This window comes from Anser brachyrhynchus, assembly GCF_964034855.1.
Source record: "Anser brachyrhynchus genome assembly, chromosome: 1".
Taxonomy (NCBI): domain Eukaryota; kingdom Metazoa; phylum Chordata; class Aves; order Anseriformes; family Anatidae; genus Anser; species Anser brachyrhynchus.
The window spans coordinates 16075496-16099181 of NC_137694.1; the positions used below are offsets into that span (position 1 = coordinate 16075496).

The 23686-nt window shown below is 41.1% G+C and overlaps 1 protein-coding gene across 1 annotated transcript in view; it reads left to right on the forward strand.

Annotated features, from left to right (window-relative positions):
- Positions 1-22036, forward strand: part of SLC2A13 (solute carrier family 2 member 13) — a 160502-nt gene extending 138466 nt beyond the window's left edge. Inside the window, exons 8-10 of the mRNA XM_080561517.1 lie at positions 14125-14246; positions 14379-14531; positions 15681-22036. Of these exons, the coding sequence (XP_080417643.1) occupies positions 14125-14246; positions 14379-14531; positions 15681-15907 (502 nt within the window). The 3' untranslated portion in view covers positions 15908-22036. The remainder of the gene's footprint in view (positions 1-14124; positions 14247-14378; positions 14532-15680) is intronic.
- The last annotated feature ends 1650 nt before the right edge of the window (positions 22037-23686 follow it).

Here is a 23686-nt window from a genome sequence, read left to right on the forward strand (position 1 = left end):
TTTAAAGGTGGGTGTTCTTGGGGATTTTTATTGATAAAGAACATTCATCAGGGTCTAAAACAGTTCTCACAGGAGCTTTAACAGCATGCATTGTCCTTATTTTAGCCACCTTTATTACATAATAAGTAATTCTTCAGTAATCACATCATCTGATATAGTAAAACTGTGATCTCTTCCCTTCTTTTCATAAGATGAAAGCTTATTCAGAGGATTTTTTTTTCTTTTTTTGGGGGGAAATAAATTAACACATTTCTACGTTAGGACTGTTGAATAATTCAGTATGTTTGACGAGTTTAATTCATATAAATTATTGTATGTGCTGTCTGCATGTGTGGGTCATTTCCTTGAGAAAGTACCATCAATCCTTCAGTGGCGCAAGATGAGCCAGAGTTATCGATTCATTTGATTTAAAGTCGTGACCTGATTTTAACCCGCCGTATCTGTTCGTACAGCTAGGAAATGGGCAGTCTGCTAGCGAGCAGGTCGTGCTGCTGAGCAGTGGCACTGGGGCACTTCTGCTTGTAGGTTGTGTAGACTCTTTTTTCCCCTTGGCTTTCCACCCCTGTCACGTTAGCTTTGCACAGATGATGATCACAAAATCATAGAGTCACTCGGGTTGGAAAAGACCTCTAAGATCATCAAGTCCAACCTTTAAGCTAGTTGATGAGAGAGAAGTCTGAGCTTCTGCATGATTATTTACTTCTTAAGACCTGGGATTCGGGTGATGTATATTCCCATTTACCACATTTTCTTGGTAAAATAACTGCTGTTAAAAAGCACTTATTTATGTAAAGTTCATTTTATCTGTCAGAGACCAAGGAAAATAAGAGTTATTTTGATTTCTGCTAAGTTCTTCTACTGTCAGATACCATAATTTGAATTTCATGTAATAATGAGAGCCTCAGTATGCAACGTTTATGAACGTCGTAAGCTAGAGATAGTGTAACCTGTTATCATTTCTGTATTTTTTAAAATTCCTTGCATTTGCCATAGGTATTGTACCTGCATGCACAAATCAAAGCAGAGTGACACTGTATGTTAAATGGCTGCTCTCACAAACTGGGTGTAAAATAATTGCCTTGTTATAATTGGTCTTTGGGTATTTTTTTAAAAATCTCCTTGGGGCTCCATTTTCAGTTACAAAATTAATGATTTCCAGAGCATTTACCAGGACTGACAGCTGGGGAATCATTCTTCATATAGCTCCGTTGGTTAATTTAATTGAGACCGTCCCCAGTACCCCCTGAGTGGAAGGGATGTGCTGCCTGCTTTTACCTTATGAAGCTGCATTTTCTCTGAGTTTTTTAGGGCAAAGACATTGCCACCTACTGGCATGAGGGAAAAGCTAGTTTTAAAAAATGCTCTTCCACGATTTATTTAAGAAAAGTGAACACAAGGTCTTCGATTCTTAGTCTAGATGGATTTTGATTGTACTGGCAGAAAGACCGCTGCTGGCAATAGTTAAAATGCAAGACTTGCTTCTAAATTATGGCTACAGAAATTGAACGTAGCAGTTCAGTACTTCAGCCGGAGGTTGGACGAAACATTATTACCAGAACTATTAACATGTAATTTTTCCACATATATGTCAATAACTAGAAATAAAATAAAGCATGGAACTGCTAAAAAAGGCGTGCTAATACACGTAATACTGATATGTGTTTTTAAGCTTTTTGTCCTTACTGTTCTTCAGCCGAGATTCAACAAAAGAACAGGTTCGGGAAAGTATTTTTACCCTTCTACTTTCCTTTTGATTTCAGTGGAAATTTCAGAAGGATAAAAATTTTATGTGCCACATCTGTAACTCGGTATAATTTTGTCAGCATTTCCCACCTGTGGGTTTGGGGAAGGGTTTTTTTATTTATTTGACTGCAAAGTCTCACCACTCACTACTAACTTGATATGCCAAATTTCAACACAGAAGCTTATTTTTCGCAACTCTTTGGCACATCTAATATTTTGGGATAACTAGAAGCAATACACTTTTTTTTCTGTCTCTATTGCTATACGGAGAGCTTGGAAGCATTCAGAAAAATAAGATTATAACACTGGAAGAGACCCTGTTTCATTTGGAGGTGATTGGCGATATTTCTGTTAAGTCACCTTCAGACTGAGTTACAACAACACCCTGGCTTTCTTTGTCTTTGGTCTTTTTTGACCATGGGCTCAGAATTACTTTCGGCAACTCTAACTGAAGAGATGCTTTTCGTGTGTTGATGACATTCGTTTGAACAATACTGCTGGTATTGCTGACACACTGTGAACCCCACAAGCGTGAACGAAGGCTACTTGTAAGTGCAAGGAAGATGAAGAAGTGTGGGTAGGATTTGTCTTGCTCAGCTTCAGATGTGTGAAACTTTGACCTTGATCTCTCTTGTAGCACCTTGACTGATGGAGTAAAAGATGCTGGTCCTTGTTCCTTCTTTGTTCCTTCTCTGCAGCTGGCCTTTGCCTGTGTTTTATAGAATAGACTTTGTTCCATCGTGCCAGCAATTCTTGCACACTGTTCTGTTAATATTTGAAAGGAAAAGTTTTAAGAGAATATCACAGATTAGTCACTGCTTTTGATATTTTTATTAATATTTAAGCATAGCCCTTTTGCACAGAGATTAAAAATCCTTCCCCTCTCCTTCTTCTCCTCTAAAATCAGAGCTGGGCCCAGTGCTCAGCCCGTGCCAGCATGACTTGCCGAGGCAATCCAACTTCTTATGAAAGAGGGGTCTGCTGGCTGGCATCGGGGGAACCGGCACTTCTGCAGATATTTGTCTTGTAACCAGAAGAACTTTACAATGCTAATTATTATGTAAATTAAATGTAAAATTGGATGGGAAAAAAAAAAAAAAACAACACAAATGAGATTAAATATCGTGCAGGGATTTATTTGATAGTAAACTTGCATGAAATTCTGAAATGCTGCATTTTATATCCTAATTCTCAGATCAATTTCCTTCAGTAATTAAGTTTTAATGCTGCAAGGTGATAGAATTGAAAAGACTAACTGCTTTTACATATGGAAGCAGAAACCAGAAATTCCTGAGCTCTGTGACCCTGTTTCTGACGGTAATTCCATACAGAGCCCTGTGCACGCTCCCTCAGCTCCCAAAAACCTGCAAAACCAGTGATGACTCCAAATTTCCACAAGACAAAAAACGCGTGGCAGGAGCAGCAGAAGCACCCCAGGGTAAGACAGACAGCACCAAGTTTGCACAGAAGCGAAATATCTGATGTGCTATTCTCTCACAGACACTGAAATACGTACAGGTCCTGCTTTTCTGAGCACCATTTTCCTGAAGGAGCTGGAACAGAATAAAGCCTGCCTGTCTGCGGGCACCAGTAGGTACCAAATGATATGTGGGACAGACTGCCAATGGAGAGTGCCCAAATCTGCTTGTTTTCTGGTATAAACCACAGCATGGTGCAGGTTCGCACCCGGACCCCGCTGGGGTGTCAGACAGCCTTCTTCCAACTCAAAATTATCGCTCCCAAATCATCAAAGAGCAGCTCATTTCTGAGAAGTAAAGGAAGCCAGTAACGGCTGGATGAACGCACGTGTGAGCGCACCTTGCTGGAGCACTTATTCCAAAAGTGAGCTGTTTCTGTATAGCCCCAGGAACACTGGACAAGCTGCGAAGCATCTTCAGGGGTCACAACAAGTCCGTGAGTCTTTCCCAACCCTGACTATGGCCAGGAGTGAATAAGTAGTTCGCTTGGTCTCCAGACTGCTTCCACAACACCTTTTTGCTGTTGCGGTGCACAGACTGCTTTGTGCTCCTGTAGTTAATACTAAAAATTGTGAATGATGGTCCCCTTGTACATGACAGCGGTGAGACTGCACCCTGAGTACCGCATTCAGCTTTGGATCACCTTGCTACGGGGAGGATGTTGAGTCGCTGGAATGTGTGCAGATACGAGCATCAAAGCGGGTGAAGGGACTAGAAAATAAGATGTATCAGGAGTGACTGAGGGAAATGAGGCTGTTTAATCTGGAGAAGAGAAGGCTGAGGGGAGACCTCACTGATCTCTACAACTACCTGAAAGGAGGTTGCAGCAAGGAGGGTGTCTGTCTCCTTCCTCAGGTGACAAGGGATAGGACATGAAGAAGCCATCCCAGGTTGCACCAGGAGAGGTTTAGATTGGGCATTAAGGAAAATTTCTTCATGGAGAGGGTGGTCAAACATTGGAATGGGCTGCCCAGGGAAGTGGTGGAGCCACCATTCCTGGAGATATTTGTGAGATGTGTGGATGTGGCACTAGGGGACATGGCTTAGTGATGGGACTTGGTAGGTCAGGCTGATGGTTGGACTTGGTGATCTTGAAGGTCTTTTCCAAACTAAACAATGCTATGATTCCCAGGTGCTATTTCTCATAGCTGTGCCCATAAGAAGAGATGTTTCTTTTCAGTCCTGTACCTGACTGCTTTGAGCAGGACCAGAAGAGCCAGGGGGGCTGGTGGCAGATATCAAGGTGACAGCAGCACTGCTGCATGTGCAAGTCATGATGTGAGCCCCAACCCCATCTCACACATCACTTCTCTCGTGTCCCATCACCATCCAGCCCTGCACAACAGTACATGGTGCTTAAGATGCTCTACCGGAGGGGCTTGCCCCATCATACTCTATTTTTCACTCCATCTGGTAGAATGCAATATTTTTGTTATTGTTCATAACAAAAGGCTTCAAAATATCGACCTGTATTGCTTCCATTTTATTTACCCAAACTGAGCATTTCACTTTTTCTAAACATTATTTTCTATTTGCACCCCGGTGAAGTTCTTCAAAACTTGATGGTATTTGAATGAAAGAATTAGTGAAAACTACAGCATTTAGTAGATTGAAATTCTTCAGTATAAGACTGAGGACCAAACTAACGATTCCTCTCTTACTGGATCTTGCTCTTTGTGGAGATCAGCTTAGACTATTTTAAATATAGCACTGGAATCTGGGAGGCTTCATAACTTGCCTACGGTACTGTGCTGGAGCACATCTCTATGAAGTGGTTGAGGTCCTCATGCACATCATTAGTTTGGAAGCTGCAAGAAACAGTAGAATCTGTCTTAATGGAGTGATAGTGATAAAAGATTTGGGTTAGTCGAGCTGTTCAATCAAAAATTCATGGAGACAGGTAAAATTCTGATGTACCAGCAGGCACAATCTCTTGCAGATGCAGGAACTTTAGCAGCAAGGTATGCCTGTCAATAAATGGGACAAAATCAATGTTTACATGCATATATTTCAGTAAGAACTGCCAGATAGGTTAGTGCTGTGAGAACAGGGTTTGTTCTGTAAATGAAAAAGCAGGAAAAATTACTGAATGCCTTGGTCTTTAAAGCAAACAGATGTAAATGACTGTAAATCATTAGAGTACATCCATGAGAGGGGAAAAAGGACAAAAATCTTATATCGTCTACTGTCTCAGCCATACCTGAAAGAGTGCACTCTTTAGTTGATTCATTTTCATACTCTTTTTTTTTTTTTTAGCTTTCAAATATAAAGATTGATCTTTAAAGTTGCAAAAATGTGTTATTTTGTCTTCTTATGAAAGTATTTAGCAGATGTGGGCTTTGCTTCTCCTATAATGTCACCTTTCTGCAACTTTGACCTTATGTGACATCCAGTGTCAGTGAAGCTTTGTTTGGTATTTTGGAGAAATATTTTCTGCAGCTAAATATCAACATATCAAGCTAATAAGTGAGTCATACATCTGGGAAAAAGCTCTTCAGAATGTATATATTTTTTTAAAGAAACAAAAACATCTCTATGTGACTACAAAGGAAAAAGTATCTTTAAATAATTTACCAAGTTTTATGAAGAATTTATCCAGAAACAATTACCAGATTATACTCTTGTTTATTTATTGTATCCACTGGCATTTGATTCTCCATCTTAGAGTAATCTCTCCTTACTGTAGGTGTCACTGAATTTTACTTCTTGAAACCCTAAAAATAGTCTTCTGGGTATACATAAGAATACATTTTCGTCATGGCTTCCTAACTTGAGAATACCACATCTGATTTTTACAGCTATGATTTCAACCTGTGAATCCCTTAGCTGGGTGTTACCCAAGCCTTCTGCCTGCTGTTTAAGCCTTAGACTTGGATATATATGGTTATAGATTGGACCTCTGTACACTCAGTTTGTGTGGTAATATATTTAGATATATGAGTTTTGTATTTAAAGTATTGTTATAAGATGTTCATTGTCTATAAATACATATTTAAACATTTTTATAACCCTTCTTCTGCAATAAAATGCAAAAAAAAGTCTTTAAAAAGCATAAAATGTTGGTTTATGATCTTTCTGTTCCTTTTTTTTCTCTCATTTCATTTTTCTAAGAACTGGGGCTATTCTGAACTTTTTTACACACACACACACAAAATAAAAAAGTAGATATGCCATTTTTTCCTTCATCTTTGTCTCTTGACTGAGCAGCTAATTTTGTACCATCAGTTATTTGGTACCTGAAAGTGTCTGATGTTAAGAAGAAGTACAGGATATTATCGTATTTTGAAACTCTGACCTATTATGTAATGACTAAAGTCACTGAAATGAGCACAGGTAGAAATGCATGAAGGACAGTGATGTTAAGCTAAGATGCTTATACTCAAATCTAATTAAGAGTTTGCATTTTGATCAGGTTTTAATTTTAATTCTGTCCATTAAAATTCTGCAGGCATGACTGCAGGTTTTTTAAGTGAACAGATGATGATTTTTTTTTCATAGTTGTTGTATGAGCCCCCACAAGCTTATGCATTATTAATATAATATTTGAATTATTTATGATTTTTTCATGACAGAATTATGAAACCATACGATTTAATTATTGCTAGTTAATTTTAATTTATGCTGGGGGAAACTGAGTGTGTCCGATCAGGATCAGAATTAGGCCGAGAAGGGGGCACTCTCTCGAACACAGGTACGTCAGATTTTTCCTGACAATTTTATTACCATCTGTTACTTCAGAATAGTGGAAAGAAGTTTGGGAAGAAAATGAAATTAAATATATATGGTGTGGTTAAGGTAATCATGTGTCCTGTAACAAAAACGTGTATTTGCGTATTTCTGTTCCTGGTTTCTAAGTGTGCCATATCCGAGACTGGTTTATGGGTGTACCTACCAAACGCTACCAGCTGCTGTGAAATCTCAGGTGGAAAGGCTTTAACGTTAGATTTAAGCCCTTCTGCCTTGTCCCGTTTGAGTCTGTGTTTCAAGCCAAGGAGAGCAGAGCAGATGATGAGAGAAGCATGTCTGACAGCGGTGCGGGAGGTACCAAGGGTCTGCCTCTCTTCGACCCTGGTAGATGTGATGGAAAATGAAGCTTGAAGCAGCTGTGGCCTGACAGCAGCGTGGGACAGTTGTAGCCAGCAGCCTGGAGGAGGCCAGCAGGGCTCAGAAGACAGCAGCGTGATGTAAAAGAAGTCTAAAGGAGTAGCGAGTTGAACTTTGGCAGGATAGGAATAGGATGGCAATATTTAAGAGAACCTCCAGTCCCGAAACAAATCCAAAGCTGAACATCCTTCATCAGGCATTGAGTTACTTAATCACAAAAAGCTGCTGGCTCAGACCAACAGCTATCGAAGCACCCGACGTGGCACTGCCATACAGCCGAGCTGCTTCCCTTGGCAAAAGATGCAGGACCTGGGCCGCCCACCCTTCTGAATCGGCTCAGAAGTAGTCACACAAATACTGAAACGGCCAGCATGGCGAACAGTTAAAAACCCTCTTGGTGTGATGAATACTGGAGAGTTATTTGTCATGGGAAAAAAAATGGTCCTGTTTTCAGTCATTTGGCAGTCTCAGTCTATTCAGATTGAAGAATAGCTCTGGCACTCTGTTTACTGGACAGCTTCAGATGCAGTTGCAAAGCAAAAAATTCTCAGTTGGGGAAAATGCAAGTGTTTGAATTAAAAGTACTTAACAATTTTTATTTTTTTTTCACATATGTATTAAAAGCGTGTGCTTCTGTGTCTAGGTGGTCAGGAACAGAGGTAAATCAGTACTGAATCTGGTGCAGGTGTGCTTTCTGCCAAGACTGAGAGGCATGAGGGAAAGCAATTATGTCTTAGAAATATTTCTGTGAAGTAGTTATTTCGTAAGGTCTTCTGCTTTGATAAATATTAAGTATTTTTTTTACCTTAACAGTGTGTAAAAGTTACAGTGAAAAATTCCTTATGATTGATTTCAGATTTTAGCAGTCTGTAGGGCTTCAGTCTCTTTGTAAGAAAGAAGTCAAAGGATCAGAAGACAACAGTCAGTAGGGAAAGAGGTGCTCAGTGGGAATAATTGATGGTTATTTCTATATCTGTTAGCTGTCTCCACACAGATCTGTAAGAAATATTCATTTAAGTGTAAAATGTTATTAGAAATTCTCACCCTATAGCACACAATGAAGAAGGCTTGTCTAAATTCTTTGGCTCTGAAATGTGCAAAGCAACCAAGCTTCTCTATTATTTTTTCAGTTGATCTTTGAATATTTGCTTTCAGTCTCCCAGATGCAGAATAAGAAGTGCCAGTCATTCAGTCTGAGGAGAACATCCTCCTGTAGGCATTGTGCTAGCCATAGTAGCTGCTCCTAAACGTACTTGGCATGGAATGCATTGCATGGAGAAAGAAATTACTTTTTTATACAATATAAGATTTTTTAGATATTTTGGACAGTGGCAATTACTGCAGCTATTGTCCAATTAAATTGCCGTGGTTTCTGTTCTTTGTTCAAGATCTCACTCACCGCTCTACATGCTTAACTGATAGCTCCTATAGCAGTGGGCTTCACAGTGATAAAGACAGTTTTTCACTCATGGACAAGTTCATTTGACAAGAACTTTCTTGCAGTAAACAGAACTGTATTTCCAAGACTTTAGACTGCATGTTAATGTTTTAAAAACTCATTGCCAGTTTTAGCAAATGGCTGCAATAAATGTCCCGAAATGCTGATGATATTTTTATGTAATGAAGGTTAAGTAATGTCTAGGTGAATACCATTAAATTCTATGGGTACATTTTTCAAGGCTGCATCTGTTTTATGCTTTTCTGTCTGTTTTTTTCAACTGCCATCATTTGGCATAAGAAGTTTCACCTACATATTTTTCGCAACATCTGGTTTAATGGGTGAGTTAGTTCTCCATGTCAGCTACAAAGTCAAAGCAGTGGATGCAAACTTGTCCAGAGAGGCATGGACCTACAGTGCTTCTCTGAAGCACAGCATCCAGTAGCTACGGGACCTTGAGACAGTTCTGATTCAGCTATTGGTCGTTTCGAAGCTAATTTGTTGTTTGCCTTTAGGAAAGAGTTACACTGTTTGAGACTTCAGATAGCATCCTACCATATCTGTATATATATATATATATATATATAAAATAAAACTAAGTGCTGTAAGGAGGAGAGCTTTTTCTTCAGATCAGAATATACTGATTTATAGTGAAACCGTACCCTACAGTTTCACTGGTTTCTATGGATTGTACTAATGTAACTTATTTCTGTGTTGGTGGATTAGAGAAGCCAGATGAATGAACCTGTAGCTGTGAACGCCCCTGACTCTAGAGCCAGTGAATATTAATTCCAGGCACAGTTTGGATCAACCTGAGCCCAAGCTTCACCTGATGGACACTATAGAGGCAGTTTCCAAAGATCTGTTACTTGTCTAACATTAAATTATTATACAATTAAACTGATACCTTACTAAATTATCTCCTTTAAGTAATTTAAAGATCAGAAGTCTGTTCAGACAACTCAAGATCTTCAGCAGAGACAGAGAAGCTGTAAGAACTAACCCAAATGTCAAGGGACAGATTCTTCCACAGGACTAGTAATTGCTTGTGGATAAATAATTTCAGCTTTCCTCAAACATCTTCCATAAAAACCTTTCTTAGTCCTAAAACCTGTTACTCTTAATTAGGTCTGTTTTCTGCTCTGTCCTTTCCATGACCAGAATTCTGGTGAAAAGCTGAGTCAATAAGCTTGGCATCAATTTATATTGTTCATCTTGACTGGCATGGTATAAAAGTCAGCACCCTACGCAAGGACTTTTTTTTAATCTCTTTCACAGAGATTTTTAAAATCCCTTGTATTGGTGTTACACCAGAGACTAAGTTGATAAATTGTCAATTATCTTCATCTTGATAACCCAGACACAAAATCTGACATAATAAGAGCCCTTAAATAGTTTTACTCTTGTTGGAACAAAGAAATAGCAGATTAGTAAAACTGTGAATTAGATCTAAATTCTTTATGTATCATCAGACCCCGAAGTTAAAATTTATCTCAGAGCAGGATGTGTAATTTTGAAATAAGCCTGCTCTAACAAGCTTTTTAGGGATATGAATGATAACATTAGTGATTTTCTTTAGAAGTAATTTATTTCCATAGTCTGATTTGATTTGAATTTTGACCTTTTAGGATTTTTAGATCTAAATCCATTTAAAACACTTCTGAAGGGCATAAAAGACAATGAGAAGTCAGTAACCTTCATATTAAAAATATATGAACTGTTCAGAATGAAACATTTAATTCCAACAAAAGCCATATCTTTAGAGACACAGTCCTCACTCTGCAGCAAAGTAAAAATTAATGGAATTTTGACAAGAAAATCAGCTTTCCTGTGCTGTGCTAACATGGCCTTTGCTACATAACATCTAACAGTTTCCCTAGTTTGTAGTTTTCTATGTTGTACTTGAGAATTATTCTACTGCTAAATTGGCTCAAGTATTAGGATAATTTAGACTGATTATCAAGGAATTGGTCTTATCCTGTTTCATCCTCTGATTATTAACAATAACATCTTAGACAACCTGCAACAACCCTTCTTTCACCTTTTTAATGTGCTGTATAAAGGCAATTTAGGAGTTGAGGATCAAGGCTTTAGATCTTCTGAGCTACAGGCTGCGTCTGAGAAAGGATGGATTCTGTGACTGTGAAACCGAATATATAATGCATATAAAGTAGAAAACTGCTGCTGTTCTGATTTATTTCCAGTCAGTAGCATTGTTCACATCAATTGTCAGAAAGTTAGGTTTTCACTAATTACAACAGATGAGCTTCTTAAATTGTCTGGGGAAAATACATAATGAAAGAAATTCATGGTAAAGATTTTCAATGTAATTCTGTCGTGTTTTCACTTTGGCAGTAATTTCAGAGGAAATGATGTGGTCCGTTTTCACAGTTTGTACTAATTACCCAGCACATTCTGATTTACACACTCTTTGCAGTGGTACCTGACTGCATAATTTCACTTGTGAGCTCTTTACATGGAGTTTTCTCTGCTTTTCAGCTGCTGAAGAGATCAGTAGCTTCTTGACTGCTTTCCATCATAGATGCTCCCTTAATACAGAACCAAATTCAGATTTTTGTCTGATATTATCTTATACAGTCATTATTAATGTATTTGTTAGCAAAATAATAGCTCTTGTAGGACCGATAGTGCAGCAAGAATTAGACAGTGACAGTGCCTAAGTAAATCCCTAGACTGCAAACTCCAGCAAATGCAGCTATCTTTGCTTTTATTCTGTGTACCATCCTATTTTGCTACCAAAGGATAAGCAAAGCAGAGAAGCTTATTACTGCAAGGTTTCTGTTAAATCTAGTCTTCAGTGCTATTTTTCCTGTTTCAATGTACTGAATCTGCTTTCTTGCAACTGAATTTCCTCTCAGTTGCTGTCAGACAGCAGAGAAGTCAGTGGCTTCAGCAATTGGAGGCTTCAGAGACATCTGTTTTTCCTTTATATACTTCGTGTTCCACTTTGTCAAAAGTAGGACACATCTGGGAGAGGTAGTGGGGGAAAGAAACATCCAGACCTCCCTGTGGTTGTGTCTGTATGAATCAGCAGGTTGGTTTGCACTGATAGAGATGGATGCAAGATAATAAACCAAGTACATCTTTGTTTACAGCAATGTTTGAGAGAAAGCGTGAGGCTCTTCTCTGAGGAGCTGCCGATCTGGCTGGACCAACCGGAGAAACCAATTTCAGCATCAAGACATTTTAAAATGCTAATCAGCTTGTATTCATTACCAAACACCTGCAAATGAAATTAGAGTAACAGCAAAGAAGCAAATGTGCAGTTGTACAAATGTGTGACATGGAGCAATCCTGTGGTTTCACAGCGGCGCAGATACAGAGCAGGCCAGGATGGGAGACAGCAATGCCGTCTCCAGGGGTTAAGTAATTACTCTTGCAAACATCATTTTCTTAACGTGTAAGGAATTGCTGGTTTAAACATAAGAATAGCTCTCCAGCACAGTTCAGTCTTCTGTATCTGAGACATGGCTCAAACATGATTTAACCCATCTGTGATGAGAGAGATGTAGGGCAGTATGGAAGTGTCAGGTGGGTGCCAACAGGGAGTGATCCCGGCCTAGCTGTCATAACATAAAAGAGACGCCAAGCTAAGCTGTGAAAGAGCAAAATGACATAAGAAAGAACCTGGGGGCAATACAGAGAAGCACAGTGAAGAAATAGCAAGGCTGGCAGTAGTACTTTTGGCTGAGAGACGGTGAAAATATCAGATTTGGCAGCTGCCAGCATCTTACACTGCTGGGTGATGTGGTGGCCAGGTGGCAGCTGAGGCCACAGGCCTGTTGTATTCGGGCTTGAGGGACATATCTTTTGAGAGGTATTTGGTTGAACTCTGTTGTCCGTGTATTATTCACCCCAAAACTGAATCTGTGTGTGTTGAATGAGATAGTTGCAAGGGTTTGTCAGTGGTTTTGGGCATGGATTTTTCCAGGATTTCTTGGTTTAACCTCTCTTTTAAGTGTATTTGAATTCTGGATTTCCAGCTGTCCTGAAACTGGGTTTAGGACTTTATAGCGGTGTTCTGCTTTAAATGTTGTTTTACGGGTACATTCATGCCAACATAAACATGATTTCTGCCCCAAAACAGGTGGTGGGTTGGCCACCAGTGCTCACCAGCATGAGTTCAGCCTAGGGCCAGCTGGTTGTTTCTGAACAGAAAAGTTAGAGAGGATATATTTGGCTGGAACTTGCTGTTGAAAGTCAACTGCAGTGGTCAGTCCCCTGAAGCATTTCAGGGTGTCTTTGCTCCCCCATCTCACTTTTCGTTGTCAAGCTCTAATTTATCACCTGTTGCAGGCTTCATTCCAGTTTTCCTGCAGATGAGAGGGTATATCCTTCACATACACACTCAGCTAATCTGGAAATTGTAGTCCAGGCAGATGTTCAGCGCTCTGTGATTTCTGCTCCTCAAGTAAATAACATGGTTTGCATATGAAAGGGAGGTGTCTGCCTAAGTCTACTCTCCCAAAAGTACACATTTTTTTCAGCTGCGGCAATTGATGTGATTGCAGCTGAAGTTTCTCTAGTTACAGCAATAACTTGTCCATTTAGACAAATGCTAATTTTCAAAACTGAGGTTTATAACAAAAAGATTAAGTTGCAAGTATCCCTTTAAAATATAATATATTGTTAGCAGTCGGATGAAAATACATGATTTTATATCTATTCCTAGAAATATGCAATTTCTGCATAGTTCTGGCAATGAAATCACTTTTTCTTTTAGTAGCTCAGGCACTGTTTACTTCTGTTTATTCTACTTTTTACTTTCTGGTTAGAAATGCTGCCGCCTTCTTAATTATTTCACTGTGAAGAAAAGAAAGTTTATTTCTCTTTTCCGTACAACTTCACTTGACTGTAGACTTTACTCATTACACCCGGCATGCACTGCGTACGGCTCATCAGTGACTAACGGTGACTGACTTTCATTTGACCTAAATTCTTGCATCTTGAGCTCAAAGTCCTGCTGCTGCAGCTCTTGCTGCACTGTGTGATACTCATGTGAACGGCCTCATTGGCTTTGGTATGACTGCTGGCTTAGTAAAGACAATGCATTTGAAGGAGTAGATACAGGTGAAATGTTTAAATTCAGGAATGGGCTATACTGGGTACTCTTCCTACGGCCACACAATCAAGCACAATGTTATCTGTAAGGCACAGGAAAAAGTACGTTTCTGAATGTAGGATTCAGCTCAAAAGTTTTTGATAAAACAGGGCGGAGCTTTGCTCTCTTAATTTCACACTTGTCAGCTTTTCATACGATGTTATGTGCCAGGTTTATTTTGAGATGTCATCCATTTCCCTGAAAATTCTTTAATACTAGATCTTACTGTTATTTTTCAGGTGTTCGAATGAAACTGTATTCAAAAAGGAAGATTTGTTTTGGGCATACAATTTCTGCCCCACTCCATACTCTTGGACCGCACTTCTGGGCCTTATTTTGTACTTGATTTTCTTTGCACCTGGTAAGCAAACATTTGTTTTCATGTATAAGTGTAAAAACTTGTCAAAGTAAAATGTCAAATGGTGAGGCTACGCATTAAACTTGCTCTTCAGTCCAGCCATTAAGTTGAGTTTGATCTTTCTTTAATTCTTAGGGATGGGTCCCATGCCCTGGACTGTCAATTCTGAAATCTACCCACTTTGGGCTAGAAGTACAGGAAACGCATGTTCATCTGGAGTCAACTGGGTTTTCAACGTGCTCGTGTCACTGACCTTTCTGCATACAGCTGAATATCTGACATACTATGGTAAGAAACAGTGTGTGTCCACGGGTGCTGTGCTGGCATTGGTGCATAGATTTCCTTTGGTTTGGGTTCTGGGACTCAAAGTTAGTTGGTTTTGCTATAAAATTCCAACTGTGAATGCAGTGTTCTCAGCTAACTGTGGTGTAGTAAAACCAGAGACCTGATATGACCTGCCTGGAGTTTGGTCCTGCTTTCATAAGAAACATTTATTTCTGTCCTTGAAAGTGAATCTAGAAAGTTGCATAGAGTAGAGAAGCTGAAAAAAAAATACATTTTGGCTTGGTGAAAAATGCTGTCTTCCACTTAAAAAGACAGCATCAGCAATTTTCCATTTTGTGATGGCATCCAAGGCCATTATTAGATGGTCCTTGCAGAAACAGCCGTATAGTTGAAGATGCTATCGTCCTGCTCCCAGCTGTTGATTAAGTCCTGTCTGCTCGAGCCTGTGGAGAGATGGTCAGATTACTGCTCAGCCACTCCAGTACGAGTCATTTAAATTACATTAAGTTGCTACTGAGTTTTTGTGACCTTCATATCATTACTAGTGCAGAGCCTTTCAGCGGCTCTTGTCATTCCGTAGAGTCTTTGGTCTGGAAACAAATGGCAGGTAAATGTTGGTCCTTCGGAGCTTTCTCTGTCTCTAGTTAAGGTGGGTGGCGGGGGGGACGAGCTCTTTCTCACTGCCAATTGTCTTTGCAGAGGAGTTATAAGTAATAATTAGATATGAGAGTTGCAAACATTGTTTTAATCCTGTTTCTTTTTTTCTGAAACTTCTCGTCTTTGGCAGTTGTCTTAGTGATTCCTTTGCTGTTAAGAATAACCAAGAAAGTTCTTGCCTTCCATATCTGCTTTTTTTATTGGCTATGCGATAGTTGCTGTTTATCTTAACAGCAGAATGACTTGCCAAAAAAAAGGAAGAAAATTCTCTTCCATATTAAATTAAATTGCTTTTGTTCATTGACTCTGTTGCATTGATATTGTAAAGCAGTCTTCTCCTACACCCACAGCCAAGCAGCTCGTGGTGTTCCACCCTTTGCTCTTACATGCCCCTTTGATATCCACAGCCTGCTGCTTCTGCCGTTCCCCTGCGTGGAAGCAGAGGAGGGGAGGGGATGTTCTGTAACTGACTGTGCGTACTGTTTTACATTGCAGGAGCCTTCTTCCTCTACGCAGGGTTTGCCGGCTTGGGACTCGTTTTCATCTATGGCTGCCTTCCTGAGACTAAAGGGAAAAAACTAGAGGAAATTGAATCTTTGTTTGAAAACAGGCTATGTACATGTGGTATGTCAGATTCTGATGAAGGGAGGTATATTGAGTATATTCGGGTGAAGGGAAGTAATTACCATCTTTCTGACAATGATGCTTCTGATGTGGAATAATTTTCAGCTGCTGATGTATTTAATCATTTAAAAGCCTTCTGGGGGAAAAGCAGCTCTCTGGTGACCTCACTGCCCTGCTTCTGGTCTGGTTCTCCTTTCTACTGTCTAGTTAAAAATGCCTTCATGTTCAAAAATGCTCCATTTGGGAGGAAATCAATATGCTCATGTTTTCTTGATAACGAAAAGCAATGGCTTCCAAAAGAGACTAAATTCCACGATTATATAAATCAACCAGGTGTGTGCAATCCCACACCATCACAAGGTATTTTGTACAGTGCACTGTACCAGGTGAATATAGAAGGCTATATAGGTGATCAGTGGTTGTCCTTATCTTCAGTACTGACAAAAATTAAAATAATGCAGTAACTAATCAGAAAGCAGCCGACATCTGTCCGATCCCCATCCCATAGCAGCCTAGCAGATAGCTCTGCTATGTAACGCAACGAACGATGCTGCTGTAATGGTAACCATTTAAAAGGTTTATCTGATCATGAAACTACAAATATCTGATGTGTCTATCAGCAGGAACATTGCCCAAATTTACCCCGACAGAATTGCGTTTGTGTTTATTTGAGATAACAAGTAGAGAGCCATAGTCACCTAGGTCGTGTCTAACTAGGGTGGCATTGAGGCTGTGTAATCCCAGGCCGTCTGGCCACTGCTGCTCTTTGAGGACACACTACGATCAGTAGTTGGTGTTTGTGAGATACACTGCCAAAAATAACATCCTGGTAGCAGGAAAACAGAACTAAGCATGTGGCCGCGTGTACAAATGAGCTGGTGCATATTGCTATGGACAACACAGAGGCTGCAGTTAGTTGGAAATGAATGATTTTTGGTTTACTTTTTCGCATTTGAACATTTGGGTTTGTGCCTAGTTTTGAACACAACATATCATGAGCTAAAAGAAATAAAAGGAGGGGAGAGGTTTTCTGCTGCAAAACGCACAGTGGTCATCCCTCCTGTGCCTTTTGCTCATGCATAATCATATTGCCTTCAGTTTATCTTCATGTATGCAGAGTAAGTGAATCCCAGCACATTTTTCCTTCAAATGCCCTTAGTCAACCAGTGTCTTGCTGGATCTAAAGAAAAATATTCGTGTTGGGCAGAAGCCTACATCTCATATTAATTGCCTTACTGAAGCATTGCAAAACTGTCAAGAAAATGTCAGGCACAAAAATCAACTTGGCTGCCTTTAGCATGGTAATGAAAATATTAATGGCATTTTATTCACCTGCCATGATTGCTTGCCTTGGCAAATTGAATTTTATGCAGCTACATAAAAATATTGTTTTTTTCCTTCTCCTGTTTCCTTTCACTGCTTTAATTCTTCAGAGATATGAGTTTGAAAGCATCGAAAACTCAAATTTTTATCTTTGAAACATTTGCTTCATGAAAGAATGTGGAAAGCCTCCTCTGCCTGTGGGCTGCTCCCCATTTATTTGGTAAAAATACCTTTATTTTTAATTTTTTAAAGATTAAATTGTTGGGTTCGCTAGCTTTTATAGATATGTTTTGTGCACTTTTTAGGGTTGAAAAATATTTTGAGGGTAGGAGTACTGTCAAAATGAAACTGGACATTTGTTACTAAGTTATTTTTATTGGGTAATATGTGGGGTTTCATTGTAATGATGAAGTCTGACACTACGCTATCTGATCTTATACAGGGGGGTTTCTTACTCGAATTATAGAACTCCAGTGATTGGATATATTTTAGGTTTATTTCTTTTTTACTTTGTTTATCACAGAAGTATTTTTAGAAAGAGAACATTTTAGAGCATCCTTCTGTAACTTGACTGGGAATAAAAGGGGAGAGCATAGCAGGCAGAGGGAACTGCAAATGAGTCGTTGTGAGGAGCAGACTGACCTTGAACCTCCCTCCCCTTGGCGGCGAGGGGGCTGCACTTCGAAGCCCTCGATCTTCCCTCTCCCGTAAGCGCACAGTGCTTGGCGCCTTGTACGCACTCTTCAGAGCCTCCACCAAAGGTGCAGTACCTAACACGAGAAAAGGGATGCTTGGCACAGACAAAAAAAAAAAAATCAGGGTGAATTCAGGGTGAAAAAACATGTGCTGGAAGACCCTTCTTCAGAGCAGTTTTGTTGTCCAGCACAGCACGTGAAGAAGTGTTTAACGCCCGCCCTGTGCTCACCTGGTGTCCTACACAGAGGCAGATTTCAGTGGGCATTTACTGGCGTTTCAGAAGAGGGCCTTACAGCTCTGATCCCCCAAAACGACCCCACGCTCACGGTGTAGGTCCCTTGGTGGAAGTGGTTTGCGCTCCCGGTTCCAGCGCTTACCCCCTGCTCAGCTGTGCTCGTGTCCACAGGCAGTGGAAACCACGGCATTTCCGTGGCATAACTGAAACAAAGTCTCTGTAAAGATTGCTGGCACAAGATCAGCCTCTTTTTATTTCTTTCAGGCAGTGCTGGGGCTTTTTAGCAGCAGCAGACCATCTTTCTTTGCCAGCATTGTTCCACAGATGTTCTCAAAAGTAGCATGCAATTGTGCGCGGCGCTAGGCTCATTTTCTCACACCAGATCAGTCTCACTGGAAGCAGTTTTCTGAAATTTTGCATCCCGTGCCCTTTTTCTGGAGGCAAAGCGATTGAAACACAACCATTTTTTTCATCGTTGCTACTGGTTATGAAGGTGCAAAAAATATCGGCTTCTTTGCTGTCACCCACCCTTTTCCACCTGCAAAGAGTTGGGTTTAAGTCTTCCTCCTAGGGTTGTGTCCTGGTTTTGGCTGGTTCCAGCGACTAGGAAGAAAATTAACTCCATCCCAGCCAAAAGCAGGACAACAAAGGTTGCTTTACACAAAGAAAACATTCCACACCTCAGAAATACCCAACCTGGCACCAAGCATTATGTATCATAAAAATGAGGTCAAATACTTGAAATTAATCTTACACAATTAGGGTTTTATTTTTAGAGTCTGTGAACATTTATAATGTATGAAGAAAATTAAATAAATGTTTCTATTTTGCAAAGATTTTTTATATTTGTGCATATTTTAAGTTTTAAGAGATTTTGCTAGGGGTAGACATAGTAACATTCCAGACAAAAGAATAAAAAGCTGAAAAATTTCTTAAATTTATGAAGTAGCATAAATAGTGTGTCTAAGCACAGTATCGTTCTATTGAAAGCTTTCTGCAGAAGATGTGAAATGGTTTCTTCACAAGGACTGCACATTTCATTCAGGTATTCTGTGCATCAGGAGTGCTAGCTTCATGATGCTGGTAGAGCTTTGCATGAATCCCGTCTTGGTTATGCACAGCAATTTGAGATATTTTAGTAGTTCTGATTCTTTACAAGTTTTGGCCTAAGAGAAGTATAAAAGAAACAATTCCTGATGCACTTTTAATCTTTTTAAATTTAATTCGCCTATTCTTGTTTATTAACCATGTTGAAATCGTTAAGTGTTGGGGGTGGGGGGCGGTGAGGTAATTTGCAACTAGTTTCTTCCCCTTGTCACTATGTTGATCAAAATCAGGCTTTAAAAGGCGGAACAAACCTGTTTTGAAAATAAACATAACACAAAGCAAGCCCCTAGGACTCATTCGGAGGGCTGAAGTTGCACTGTTGCATGCACCTCAGATCGCTCCCAAACATTTGCAACCCAGCGAGCTGCCGTGACAGCCCTGTCAGACATTTTGTGACAAGAGAGAGGATATGTCCTAAGGAACATTGTTCCAGCGCTGACTTATTTTTGCATGAGTTGGAAAAAGCAGCATTTCACCAGTGTGGGAGTTAGGTAGGGAGTGGGGAAGGAAGAAATGATGCATTGACAGCTCCACAGAGTCACGTTTCAGTAGGGATGGGTGTCAGAGCCGAAAGGAGCCGTCGGTGACCTCCCTCCGGTGAGACAGAAGGACCGTGGGACCCAGAGGTGGGGCCTGGAGAGCCGGTGCTCGGCACAGGTGGTCCCGTGGATGGGAACGGGGACGGGCAGACCAAGGGGAGGAAGCTCCCTGCAAGGGGGTGAGGACATGGCAATAGAGTTTGCAAAGCTAACGCTTTGTTTCCTTTGTGAAATCTCTTTTGCCCTTTCAAGTCCTCCGGTTGGGCCTGGGGAGAAGGTTTGACGTCGAGGGCAGCTGCAAGGCCCCGGCCCTGAGCGAGGGTCTTCCCTTCGGACACGAGGGTGTTGGGTGCTGTCCCACAGGTGTGCAGTGGGCTAATTAAAGCTAGACCTTGTGCTCCTCAGCTTTATACCCAACTTCCCACGTCTCAACGTTAACACTACACCAACATGGTTGTCTGGAAAGTCTACTTGGACTTGCCGAAGAGGCTCTGTTAGCCGAACATTGCTAAGCAAGGAAGGGGCAGAGTCTTTGTTGTACAGAAGTCTCAGAGTAGAAATAAAGACAGAAGAGCGGGTTCTGCGAAGCACTTTAAAGAGTAAGATATCTGTGCACTTTTTCAGAGGTAGTCAAGCTAACCAAAACCCATTCCTCTGCATTGGGAAGAAAATAGAGCTTTGTGTACCAGGCCAGAAGCAGATAATTCCACAATATGTGCTTTATGGCAAAATGTGTTTTTATTGCGGGTAACATTTACAGCTTACATGTAGCTGCTGCCTATCAAGTGACTCGATTGTTCTCTGGATTTTAACAAGTCACATTTTTGTGCAAAAATCTTAGTGGTTTTCTATCGATCTTCATCGCCTTGTGTACAGTACAGTTAAGCATAATCCACAAAGTGGTCTAGGTTGTGGCAGTGTTAAAAATGTCAGCACAGTAAAATCTAGGTGAACATTGTTAAAGAAATATTGTTGTTTGTGATACCGGGGGTAAAAACTCCTTAAAGGCAACTATATTATAGATTTTAAAAGTCTGAAAAAAAAATGGCAGTTCTTATCTATTTTGTGTATGTTTTCATATAGAGGAGGAGTTTTTTATGTGCCAATAACCATCACTGTAGTGTTTTGTAAATGGGTGTTAATGGTGTTCCAGAGTTCTGTATATGAGCATATACTTTAGCCACGATGACCTGTTAGTGTGAACCAGCGGCATGTTTTCAATCTTATCCATGCCTCTCCTTGGAGGCGTTCACTCGTCAGCTTCAGTAGAGCTCATGCACACCGGGGGAAGCTGGACCAGAATCAGGCCTCAAGAACCCAGAGATCACCCAGATCCCTCACGTTGTTCCTACTCGGTGTGTTACATCTGAATGACCTGGTATGTGTAATTATAAAGCTTCAACTATGGTTCAGTTACACTCCTCAGTCCCGCTAAGATACAATTTTTCAAAATTTGGTTTTCCGTTTCATCGCATTTGTATAAATAAGGGGAGCGCTGATTAATTATGAATAACGTCCACGTATTTCTAAAGGAAACACCAGTTTAACATCAGCGTTAAAATAAAGGCAAATTTCTCTTGCTGCCTTAAACATTACACAGACTTCGGAGAGGACTGAATGTATGACTTCTGCAGGAGAAACTTCATCTGGCAGGCAGGATGCTGGGCAGGGGGAGAAGCGCCGTGGTTCTGTGGTGCTGGGGCTCCAGCCTCAGCTTACACCACAGCTCCTGCCTAGCACACGCCTGCCATCTGTGCGGTGTTAAGCATTCGAGTAGCGCCCGTGAAATTGTTAGGATTATTATTCTTGAAATTCTTCATGTGCTCGAGTGTCCTGCTGGTCCAGGGCATAGCTGGGAATTGGCACGAGTTGTGTGTCCGCTTTTCATCTGGAGTCTCACAACCCTACAAAAGCATCAACCGGATCTTTCTGCAGCAAATTCTATTTAAGGTTTTCGGGAACATTATTGGAGACCAAATTGATAGAAATAAATACTTTTGTGTTCAGTAATAACATGCATATGGTGCCATCAGGACACATGGTATGGCGTTCAGTACAAAACAGGTTTTGGCAAAACTAATTGTCAGGTTGTCCAAGTTATTTCTTAACAATGTCAAGCGTGCCATTTCCTTTTGCAACCAGTCAAGCCTATAATGTATGAAAGTGTTGTACATTTTCTGAAACTTCAGTGATGTATGATTATTTAATTGACCTCTGTTCTGATTGCTTTAATGAAGTTTGGTCTTTACATAAAAGTAAATATCTTCAAAGAATTGTCAGTGCCAGAAGTGTAAATGAACAAAATAAAAGGTGAGATACTTAATTACAGAATCTTTCTCAAGGTTTTATTTGTGTGGGTATTCAGGTCGCCTTTTAGAGATGCAAAATGGCATTGCCCAGAAAAATGAGCTAAAACAGGCTATGGGCTTGCCTGAAATAAGTGAAGGAGAAGAATAATTTTGAATATGATTGGTGTGGTCTTAAATAATATGTTTTAAGCCAGAGAGAGACTGTGGCACACTGGGACAGAGTTGCTAAGGGCTGTAATTAATTACAGCTCACACTGAGGGGCAGACGGCTTAAGTACCAAGGTGAGGGATGACCAGGCAAATGGGGTTTATGCACTTCTTTGAAAAGCCTGCTGTGGCCTTTTACAGTCACGGGTGGCCCAAGTGTCTCCTTAACTCACCACTGAAAACAGCAAACTCCAGCGTGGGGCTGGGGCTGGAGGGGGCTCTGCTCCCTACCGCGTCCTGACATCCACCAGCAGGGGTTCAGTGTCCTCTACCCAAAAACAGAGCAGATTTTTGGAGCAGTTTATACATTCAGACTTGATTACCTATGGGAGAGGGCAGAAACTGATCATTTCTAGCTCTGTTTTATTAAGAAATTTGATAGAAGACCCTTGTGGGAGACCCTCTAGATGAAGTGGAAATGGGTCCTGCTCCTCCCTGCTGTGTCCACCCGCTATTGAGCCCTTGGGAGGCTCAGCATCACCCCTGACAAAGCTGGGTGGCCTTTTGGCCCCACGTACAGAGGGCTCCCAGCTGGCGGCAGCACCGCTGGTGGGGAGATGGAGGCACAAGGAAAGCGCAGGACAGGCCGCTATCTGTGCTGGATCTTACCTCCAGGACAGGGAGAGGAGGCTAATCAGTTACTCTGACAGGTTATGTTTTTAGGTTTCTGGCCAATAGTGCCAGTGATGGTGACGGATGGCTGCTGTTCGGATTACTTGTCACCAAAGCCACACAGCGGCTTTGTGGGGTAATGAAAAGTTGGTGGCCCTGCTGTCAAACACTCCGCGTTTTGGCTTCCTCCACTCCGGCTACTCTCACAAAGCAGTTACTGATAGATCTGTTTCTGCTGAGGTGATTCTGGGCTGAACCGCATGCAGCAGCACTTGCTCCCAAGTCTTTGTGAGCTTTTTGGGATCTGGCCCCCGGGCATCATGGCTGGGTGCTGCTGCATCTGCACCAAGGCCGCCCCCGGGGTGCTGGGCGGCCTTTGCTGTGGGCCTGGCACCAGGGGCCTGCTCTGGGGCTGCTGCAGGTGGGAGGAAGCACCAGGAGGAAATAAAGGTAGGGTGAAACGTAGCACCCCTTCTTTGCTGATCGTGGTGGTTGCCAGCGGAGTGGTGCTGAGCTGTTTGGAGAGATATCTTGGTGATTGCCCCCCAGCACCATCCCGCCAGCTGCCCCATGGCCCGCCGAGGGCTGCCCACGGTAAGGGTGAGAGGGCTCCAGAGGCAGAGCTTTTGTTTGGTTAGCTGGTTTTTTAGGACATCTTGGGGTCTGGGTTTCAGGAGGATACAAGCAGCCATTTGCTTGTCACAGGAGCGAGCCCTTTGACTTAGTTAGCACACTGATTCTGGGGACTTTGATATCCCCTGGAAGTGCTAACAGAATCCGTAACGCTGAAAAATCAAAGCAGGGCATCTCACGCAGCTCTGTAAGACCGGCACGGTATGAATGGAGAAA